Below are 11,311 nucleotides of genomic sequence, written 5' to 3' on the forward strand. Positions count from 1 at the left end.
CTACTGCTACAGAGCGAAAGCAGGAATGGGATGCTGAAATTCCCCAAGGCAATTAGAGATAGGTAATAAACGCTGGCAATGCCAGTAAGGTCCAAAGTGAGAGAGAATTTTTAGAAAAACTCAGTTTACAATGACTCCCAGCACCTGCTCCACAAAACCTTTTAAAAGATGCAAGCTGACTTTAAATAACCCAGGCTCATGCTAATTCATGCTAGCCTCTCATAGCTGCCCCTTTTGGGCATTCAGTCAACCAACAGCTGTTCAATAACTCTTTCTTATCAGATCAGATGATTCATGCGTGAAGTCAAACATTGTTTTTGTTCTGAATGTATATCTCCTTCAACTCCTTCATTGAGCAACACATTGCTTGAGTCAAATGTCAGTGCCGGCTACATGATACAAACCTTTAAATGAGCTTGCAACTCAAAGTTAGTTCACCTTACCTTAGAAACACTGCTGTATTCAGGTTAACTGCATATTGCAATCCATGCATATGTTTTTGAGTCTTAACAATTTGGAGACCATAAAATCAAAGTATTATATAAAATAACAGCAGAATTTATGACACTGAAATGTAATTGAATTATATTTTAAATCTGGGGTCTAATTATCCTTGATCCACTAACAGCACATCACCTGGAGACTATCCATGATATTAACTTTCTTTTATGCCACAGGTGATTAAATGGTACCTCCTTTTTCATTTGAGGTACCTCTGGAAATATCACTGGAACTTTGCTGTAATGAAATGGGGAAATGCTGAAACTGTTTACACAACCTTCATAATATACATGAGGACATCACTTTATAATTCATAAAGAATATTTCTATGTGAAAGAATGCATTACACAAAACAAGATATCGGCTGTTCATTGCTATGCTAACTGACAAGTCAGATCCAACTTACCCCAGGGTACTTAAAAGCCTGAAAAATAATGACATTTCCATTGAGCTGCTCAAACTAGTTTTCTAAATCCTTTCTTGTGACAGCTCCTCATAATTTTCACATCATTATTAAAGAAACTTTTGTGGTACTGTTGGTTTCAATTACCACTCTGCTACAGCAGAATTACATGGTCTGATTTGACCTGGAAACAGTTCTTAATGTAATGTATATTTAAAAAGAACTACCATTTGTGGAAAGTGCAAATCAATGGGAATCAGCAGGAAAAGGTCCTACTGACTGGAATCATACCCAGCACAAAGGAAGATGGTTGTGGTTGTTGGTGGCCAATCATCTCAGTTTCAGGGTATCGCCGCAGGAGTGCCTCAGGGTAGCAACCATTTTCTGCTGCTTTATCCTTCTCTCTATCATACAGTCAGAAGTAAACATGGTCACTTATGATCGCAGAGTGTTCAGCACCATTCATGATTCCTCAGATACATTTTTTTTTTATTCATTCACGGGATGAGGACATTGCTGGCTAGGCAGCATTTATTGTCCATCCCTAATTGACCAGAGGGCAGTTAAGGGTCAACCACATTGCTGTGGGTCTGGATTCACATGTAGGCCAGACCAGGCAAGGATGGCAGTTTCCTTCCCTAAAGGACGTTAGAGAACTAGGCGGGTTTTCTTCCGACAATCGGCAATGGATTCGTGGTCATCATTAGATGCTTAATTCCAGATATTTTTGTTGAATTCAAATTCCACCATCTGCCATGGCAGGATTTGAACTTGGGTCCCCAGAACACTATCTGGGTCTCTGGATTAATAGTCTAGCGATAATACCATTAGGCCATCACCTCCTCGCCTATCCGTATGAAGCAAGACCTGGACAACATTCAGGCTTGGGCTGATAAATGACAAGGAACATTCATGCCACACAAGTGCCACCTCAAGCATGAAAAAAAGTCTTACCATCTCTCCTTGATATTCAATGGCTTCCTATCACTGAGTCCAGCATTATCAACATTTTGGGGATTGCTGTTGACCAGAACTGAACTAAACAATCCACATAAATACTATGGCCACAAGAGCAGGTCAGAGACTGGAAAGGCTGCAGTGAGTAACTTACCTCCTGATTCCCCAAAGCCTGTCCACCATCTACTAGGCACAAGCCAGGAGTGTGATGGAATACTCCCCAGTTGCCTGAATGAGTTGTCCTCCAACTGGCGGGGGTGACACCATTCAGGATAAAATGACCTGGTTGATTGGCATTCTATCTACCACCTTCAATATTCATTCTCTTTACCATGATGCACAGTATCCACAAGGTTTATTATCAACAAAACACACTACACCAGGTTCCTTTGACAGAAACTTGCAAACTTGCGATCTCTACCATCCAGAAGGAAAAGGCATCAGATGCATACGAGAACCATGACTTGCATGTTCATTTCCAAGCCACACACCAACCTGACATAGAATTATTTCAGTGTTGCTTCGCTATTGTGTCAAAATCCTGAAACTCCCTTCCTAACAGCATTGTGAACATAGCTATATTGCAAGAACTGCAGCAGTTCATGAAGGTGGATCACCACCCTCTCAAGAACATTTAGGGATGGACAACAAAATGTGCAATGAAACCTGGGTGTCCTTGTAAGCATTCAGGTGCAGCAGGCTGTGAAGAAGGTAAATAGTATGTTGGCCTACATGGCTGGAAGATTCAAGTACTGGAGCAGGGATGTTTGGTGCAATTGTACAGGGCCTTGGTGAGACCTGGCTTGGAGTATTGTGTATAGTTTTGGTCTCATTATCTGAGGAAGGATGCTCTAGCTATGGAGGGCATGCAACAAAGCTTTACCAGACTGATTCCTGGGATGGCAGGACTGATGTATGAAGAGTGGCTGGATCTGTTAAGACTATATTCACTGGAGTTTAGATGAATGAGAGGGATCTCATAGAAACATATAATACTCCAACAGGACTAGGCAAGGCAAACACAGGAAGGTTGTTCTCGACGACCAGAGAGTCCAAAACCAGGAGTCGCAGTCCAAGGATACGGGATAGGCTATTTAAAATTGAGTTGAGGAGAAATTCCTTCACCCCGAGAGTGGTGAGCCTGTGGACTTCTATGTCATACGGCAGCTGCAGGGGCTGAAAGGGTGTTAATAAAATCCGGAATTATAAAGTTGGTCTGGGTAATGAAGACTTCAGAGCTATTATTAATTGTTACTTTAAATCTATTTTGTTTGCTAGCACTCTTTAAATTATTTTCCCGATCATTATATCTATCTAGCCTACATTGTAACTCCTGATCCACAGCAGTGCAGTTGCCTCATAACAGCCTCCTGGATGGCTCAGAAAGCCATTCAGCTCAGGGCAGTTATGGATGCGCAACAAAGTCTGGACTTGCATCATGAAAGATTAAATTTAGAAGTTTTAGGAAGACTGAAACCGTCGATTTTATTCCTGATGTTAAACTCCATTCCCATTTGTTGACTCCACCGCTTTCCCTGACAACAGTCTGGGATTAGGACAGTCTGTCTGTTTGCAACTTTAGTGCCACATTTATCCCTGCGATGCGCTTCCAGCCTCACAGTCATGCCATCATTAACACTGCCTATTTCCACCTCTGATTACATTCCCCAACTTCACTCCTGCGTCAGCTCAGCTACTGCCGAAACTTTCATTCATACTTTCCTTACCTTGAGACTCAACTATTCCACTGTATTTCAGGTTAGCTTCCTGCATTCTGCCCTCTGTAAATTTAAGGTATCCAAAATTCTGCTACCAATATCATAAACGTACTCTCTTGATTCCCATGAATCCCCTGTGCTGTCCTACATAGGCATCTGTCTTGATATTAAAAGTGCCAATTCTTTTTCGTGTTGTAAAGTGCATTTTAAATGAAGCATTCCTAGTGCAAAAAAGGTTAAAATGAAACAAGAGTTAAGTTTCAATGCAAATCTCAGCTAAATCACCATAGTCCCAGACGACTGCTGTCTCTATAGAGAGGGACAACTGGTGGTGGCTTAACATGAAGGTCACCTTGCCTCAGGTGAAGGTTGAGGTTGAGAAGGTGGGATATTCAGGGTGACCTCAGCCAGTGCAGGATCCCCATTGTTGGCGTCACTCTGTATCGCAAACCAAACATGCAGCCAACTGAACTAACTGACCTTACAAATTTCGGTACTGCGTTACTAAAGCATTTAACACACACATTTATAAAGAAGAAGGGATAGTAGGAACTGCCGATGCTGGAGTCTGAGATAAGGTGTAGAGCTGGATGAACACAGCAGGCCAAGCAGCATCAGAGGAGCAGGAAAGCTGACGTTTTTGGTCTGGACCCTTCTTCAGAAATGGGGGAGGGGAAGGGAACTCTGAAATAAATAGAAAGAGGGGGAGCTGATGATGGATGGTGGATAAAGGAGCAGATATGTGGAGACAAGACGGACAGGTCAAGGAGGCGGGGATGGAGCCAGTAAAGGTGAGTGTAGGTAGGGAGTTGGGATGCGAGTTGGTCAGTTAAGGGAAGACGGACAGTTCAAGGAGAACTTGTGTTTTAAAATTTACAGTTCGTTGCATATAAAACCCTGGGCTGAAAGTTTTTATCGCAGGATTAGTGGCGATATACCAGGTGAAGGCTTTGAGAAGAAAGCTTGATACGTTTCTAACACTGTGGTGTTTTACCAGCAGCAGAACCTCAGCAGTATAGTCACCTGCTAGATGGTCCATTAGGCCATTTAATGGCTTGTTTAAGGACCACTTCCCTATTCTATAAGCTTTCCCTCTCTATCTCCCAGTGATTACTTGGGCAGGGCCTCCTTGATTCATAGCTTCCTGGCCGAAGAAGACCCCTGTTGACAATAGCCATCCACCGCCAAAAGTGTTAGCACTCGCTAATCTGCTAACTTACTATTTGTTGGAGCCTGCCCACCTGCTTCAGCCTTTTTAAACCAAACCTGTTCTTTAAGAATGTACCAGTCCTGAGATGTCTCCTTAATGCTGTCACTTTAGTAATGCCCACCCTATAACGGTAACACTGCCAAGGCTGTGGGACTGTTGTCCTCTGATTGATCTGGTACTTTGGGAAAGTATTAATGGGCTGTCACCAACAGCATGTTATTCTATGATCCCAAACCCCATTGGCAAAGTGTTGGTTCCTGCCTGTGGTCCTGGTGGCAAAGACAAGTCCAAAAATCTTTGAATTCAGTGCTAAGGATTCAGGTGTCTCAAGAAAATGGATCTCCCTTAGCGCATGAGGAGGAGTTTACTCTCTCAGAGGGTGTTCATCTTTGGAATTCAATTCACAAAGGCAGTGGAGGTTGTGTTATTAATTATCTTCAAAACTAAGTAAGATTTTTGATCTACAAGCAAGTCAAATGTGATGGGGATCAGCCAAGAAAGTGGAACGAAAGCCACACTCTTACTGAATTGTGGACTGGCTGAATCAGCCAAATAGCTCATATTTGCTCTAATTTCATTTGAAAGACTGACTAAGTGAATCAGGGACTGTGCGTTGCTTTTCATGTCCTAAAGTCAGCTGGACTAATGGATAGCTACTTTAATCAATCTATTTGGACATACTTCTTGAGTCAGGTGGGCCTTGAACACACAATGTTGAACCTAGAGGTACTACCATTGTGCCTGGAGAACCCACTTGACTAATGCTAACTGCCCTTCAAAAGCAGTAAATGAGGAATATTCCAGGTAGCCTATGATTGGCCAAGTTTCCATTAGTGAAGTGAACAGAAACCCATAAAATGAATTCTTGAAGCGACAAAGTAAAATAAAATTTGCTATTTAATTCACTGACACTTAGAATTAAAAATGCCCTGATCTTTAAACACCAGAAAACATTCCTCATTACCTTCCAAATTTCTTGTGCTTTATCACTCTCATGAATAAATTACAATCATCGAAAATGTATTAAAATATCTTTATTTTCTTTTGGTGCAAAAGGAATGAACAAATAAATAAGTACTTGCAGTATAATGACTTATTCATGTTCAATGGAACATACAATTCAAAAAGCTTACATATCAATTGATAGTAAGGTAGAAGTGTGCAGTGTTCTACAAAATGTTAACAGTACATAGATACTATGTAGGAAGGTTCTAAGTGTGATAAATTGAACTGATACAGCTGCTTAATCGTCTTGGAGATGTTGTCAATCCTGATATGACAGTTCTTCCAGCTTTTTGCTGTAGGACAAAAGGAAACTCCGTAAGTTTTATAATGATCTAACCTGATAGGACAAAAGCAATGCACTAAAAATGTAGCCACACATTGCTACCACATGCTATATAATGCAAATAACTTGTTCACATTTTACAACAACTAAGAAAATAAGGTGACATTTGTATTGAAATTAACATCCAAACGACCAGTTCTGGAGCTACACTTTCATGCAATGGGGTTATCAATGTCAAATACTTTTTCACTTTTAACGGACAGTGAGCTTGCTGTATGTCGGAGCTATTTCCATACCTCAAATAATAGATAGCTCTTTTCACCCATTTGTCCTCTGGATCTGCACACACTGCCCGTCCTGCAACTGTGTAGAATCTGTAAAATCATTTAACAGCATGTTTACTTAAGAGAACAACATAAGTAAGATGTGGTTTTCAATTACGTGCGCTACATCGAGTTCCTGTACTTACATGATTGCATCTTTCTCACATATTTCATTGGATTGCTGTTCCACATAACCAGAGATAAACTTTAAAGGAATTCGGCCCCTTGAATAACGGAGACAGCAGTCGCTATACATCGAATCTAGGAGGGGAAGCAAAAGGTAACTTAAAAAAAATACATCCACGCCTTGATTAAATCATGTTTGAAAAGACAGACATGCTAGTAATAGGTTAAAGGTAGTTGTGAAACTTACATGCTGTTACTAAGAAGCTAACCATGCTCAGCATTATCAGTGACAGGACAGTCACCAGCACCAGTTTCCTGAGAGCACTCATTGCTGGCTATCGCTCTGTTTCTCAGTTGTCTTTGCTGTCGAACGTGTTGTGGGTCAGTTGCTGAGGTGTGATATGTTTTGCGAAGCTGCCAACCAGTTTATATATTACTGGCCACAGTGTTGGGACTTTTCCAGATCCAGGAAATACATTGTTGATTTATTCCTTCTGGGGTTTCCGCTGTTGCCTGTCCTTGTTTGATCTGCGGTTTGTGATGTAATCGGTTTATTGGTGTATTTATAAATAAAATTTTAATCTCTTGCTTTCGCAAACTCCAGGCATTATTACTTTTCCTTGACTTGCCAAGGTATTGAGACTTATTGAAAGTTTCACGGTCAGTTTTGCCCCTCCTAAATTGTTTCTACTGAGATCAAAGATAAATCACAATTACGTAACAGTCTAAAGTGGGTGCCAGATCCAAAGAAAGTAATTCTGCATTATGAATTGATAGTCAGACTTTTACCTGACAACACAGAACAAGCAGATAGTAAATGTGAGCATTTATTCTATTTTTTAGCAGCATACATAGTGCAAAAGTAATCAATCCTTACGAACAGAATGGATGGATCAGAAATGCAAGGCAAAATGTCATAAAGTTGTGTTTTCCTAATTAACCCGTTCAGAGATGTTACTACACACATCTGGAACAGGTGGGACTTGAACCTGGGTCTCCTTCTGCCTTTTGTATGTTATATTTGATTGCATGCAGGAATTAAATACCTGCAATAATTAAATGTGCTATGTAGTTTACATGCTGGATGTGGTTATTATGGAGGCAGTGGGACTCATACTGAAAAGATGAGAAATAAAATTCTGGCCATGAGGGTTGAAGAGTTCATGCTTGATGTTAGTATACGCAGGCAGGAAAGCATTGCATGTTAATTCTGTGAAAGCGCAGAAGGGACTCATTAGGGACATGTTAAAGCAGAGAAAATCCTTCAACAAAGAATAGAATAGTAGCAACATGGCTGAAGGCTTTGCCCATGGCTGCTCTGAATACTAGAATTCCCATTTTGTATTATGATGATCAGTGGAACATTTCTATTCCGAAGCATTCCATTTGTTCTCTTCTGTGCCATCACTTGGTAAATTCCCCTCATGAGTAAGCTAATTTTAACCTTCTTTAGCAGTCTACAAATAAAGAATTTAGGATGTATCCATGTTAATTTAACTGCATCTAACCTTAAAAGCAAATTTGTTCTTGCATAGTTTATAGAAAATTTGTATCTGACTTTGTGTAAAAACAAACGATGGTGCAACTCCATTTGGCACTGAAAAGTTATGTGGTTAATTTAAAAGTGACGTGCACAGAGTCAAATCTTCACTGCATTAGGCTGGTTTCAGTTAAGCTAGCAGCACAACAATGCAAGGTGTGCAATTTTGAAATTTGAGGATGACATGAAACTTGTCAGTATTGTAAAGAGTGAGGAAATGGTGATGAACCAAGAAGACACCTTGCAAATGAAATTTAATGCTGGAAAGCAATTCCTTTCATGTGCAGAGATAATATATGCTAAATTTTATCATGTTCAAGAAAAAAGAGATCTGAAGCTTTATAAGCAGATGGTGGCCATGGTAATGTCACTGGACTAGTAATCTCAAGGCCTCGATTATTGAGCTGGGGATACCAATTCATATGCCACTATGGCGATTAATTAATAATTCTGAAATTGAAAGCTAGTTTCAGTAATGTTGACAATGAAGCTATCATTCACTGTTGAAAAAAATTCTTTTGGACTTTAAACCCCCAGCAATATGGTTGACTCTTAACTGCTGTATGAAATGGTCCAGCAAACTGCTCAGTCTATGGGCAGTTAGCAATGAGCAATAAACTATGGTCTTGCTAGTGACACTATCCCATGAAATTTTAAAAAAGCGCATTTCTTTGATTCTGGCAAATGAGGTGGATAATGTCATAAATATAGCAGAAGGAATACTGAGCTTTATAAATAGAAGTTTGAAGTTAAAAAAAAAGTTGTTTTAAACCTTTATAAATTATTAGTTCTGCTCAAAAATTAGGAAGTTATTTTAAACCTCTATAAATTCTGCTCAGTTGGTGTGTTGTCAGAATCTGGATATCACAGTTTAGGAAGGATATGAAACCTTGGGAGACAATCCAGAACTGATACAGAACTGAATAATTAGAATGGCTCTAGGATGACAGATTACAGCAAAATAGAGAGCATATGATGCAAATGAACTCCTTCAAGCAGAGAATGTGAAGATTTGGTCATGGTGTTTAAAATTTCAAAGGATTTAAGTAAATAAAGACCACAAATTTAGGCCCGAAACGTCAGCCTCTCTGCTCCTATGATGCTGCTTGGCCTGCTGTGTTCATCCAGCCCTGCACCTTGTTGTCTCGGATTCTCCAGCATCTGCAGTTCCTACTATCACAAATTTCTAATGACTGCTTAAGAACCAGAGGACACAGATTAAAGGCAACTGGCAAATTAACCCAAGGTATCATGAGGTTAAGATTTGGAATGTACCACCTGAAATGATGATAGTACAGATTCAAAAGTAGCGTTCAAAAATTAATTAAAAAATATTTGAAGGAGAAAAAAAGAGTCAGACTTTAAGGAAAGCATGGGAATGGAACTAACTGCTTTGAAAGAGTCAATTCAGACCTGATCAGCTGAATAGCCTTCTTTGTACTTACCCAACTACGATTCCATGAAAACAGACTTCAAGTCATTAACTTAGTAAAGGGGTTATACACCTCTGAGTGGTTGCTACCTTATGTACGATTAACTGTTGGAAAAGCTATGTGTTGAAATCAGGGTTGATATTATTGACATCTTTTGGAATGTTTTGGGAATTTTGGAATGATTCTTACGTCACCAATGAAGAATAACTATGTGACTAAGGAACCAGAGGACTTTCATTCCCATGAAATCTGACACAAAGGTTTATCAAAAATAGAGAGGGAGAAGGAATTATGAAAATGATAAACAAAATACAGGTAGAATAAAAATAAAAGCTGATAATGTGGAACTTTGTGGGTAGAAGGTTGGTGCCACAATTAATCTTTATGTGATTGGGTCTAAGGATCTATTTCATTTGCACTGGAAAAGGGACAGTAACTAGCGAGCCTTAACAAGAAGATATTCGTGGCTTAACAAGATGTCGTTTAATATTAAAACTATTAGGAGACACAAGTGATACATTTTTTCCTTCGGGATTCAGAATTATTGCCTTGATCTCTCCACCCAAGACTGTATCTCGTCAGATTGAGTGAGCTTTTTGCAGCCTCCAACATTAACCCTTTCCATACATTGCCTTTTGCAACTACTTATGGTAACTTAAATTTCTAATATTTAAAGTGAACAGCGCAAACATTTTAGCGGAATAAAACAAAAGAGAAAGTTTAAAGTTTTCCAAATTTGTATCCTGTGAAAATAACATAATACAAACATAGCTGCCAATTCAGGAGACAAACTTTAATGGCTTTGTATAGCACCACTATACATGCAATTTAATGCAAATTTAAGGCAGTAATACTTTTTCCTTATTAAATATAAAAGACGGAGCAATATAAGATCTGTGACAATGGCTTAGTGAGTAATCAGGCATGTGGATTTGGCATTGAGTTGTACAGAGTAGGGAGGCACCAATTTAGATCTGTAATGTTTTGCTGCATTCGTTCATTCAGCTTTACAATTGATCTCAATGTCCTAATTGCAGATAAGACAAACAAACGTATTTTCTGCTGGTTTGTGCTTCTGCCAAGGCATTGGATGAGTTTGATTGTGATCCATGAATAGGTTGAAAACCATTCTAATGCATGAACGAATCATAGAGTCATATAGCATGGAAACAAACCCTTCTGTCCAACAACAAGGTGTAGAGCTGGATGCAGCTCTACACCTTGTTATCTCAGATTCTCTAGCATCTGCAGTTCCTACTACCTTCTGTCCAATGTTCAGATTCACGTGAAGAATGGCTCTTGGGCGGCATATATCAATCTGCACCAACACCTCTGGATGTCTGCACATAGCCTGGCTTCAAAAAACATATTTGAAACGAACATTGATAAACTCCCATTCAAATGTAAATATGTCAGAAATTTACGATAATGATCACAGCGTAATAATGTTCAAGCCCAGTCGTGATGCAATGTGAAATTCCAAAAGAAAATGTGTCATTTTAATAAAACACATTTAAATTAGCACCTTGACAATACTACTTGTCCCTAAGGGTGAAATGAATGCTGGCTTTTGTTACTTGATAGATCTGTACCAAGAACAAAGCTGACATAAAGACAGAACAATAAGAGTGAAAGGCCTAAGGTAAAAAAAATGAAATAAGAAAAGCATCTCATTGTATATCCTGCATTTATATAGTGTCCTCTATGACCTCATTACGTCAACAACTTTAGGGCTACAAGGTATCTTTGAAGAAGGTTGATGTTGTATGTAGTTTATTCAACGATCATGTTACGTGTTGTAGAGAGTTGAGT

At 39.4% G+C, this 11,311-nt stretch overlaps 1 protein-coding gene across 1 annotated transcript; it reads right to left on the bottom strand.

Annotated features, from left to right (window-relative positions):
- Positions 1–5,808: 5,808 nt before the first annotated feature.
- LOC109936660 (C-C motif chemokine 20-like) lies at positions 5,809–6,934 on the bottom strand. Its single transcript, XM_020535254.2, has 4 exons — positions 6,774–6,934; positions 6,547–6,661; positions 6,374–6,451; positions 5,809–6,087 (listed from the first exon to the last, which is right to left on the bottom strand). Exons 1-4 carry the CDS (start codon positions 6,853–6,855, stop codon positions 6,054–6,056), a joined length of 309 nt encoding a protein of 102 aa, XP_020390843.1. The 5' UTR covers positions 6,856–6,934; the 3' UTR covers positions 5,809–6,053.
- Between the last annotated feature and the right edge of the window lie 4,377 nt (positions 6,935–11,311).

Source organism: Rhincodon typus, chromosome 13, assembly GCF_021869965.1.
Source record: "Rhincodon typus isolate 14 chromosome 13, sRhiTyp1.1, whole genome shotgun sequence".
In the NCBI taxonomy this organism is placed as follows: Eukaryota; Metazoa; Chordata; class Chondrichthyes; order Orectolobiformes; family Rhincodontidae; genus Rhincodon; species Rhincodon typus.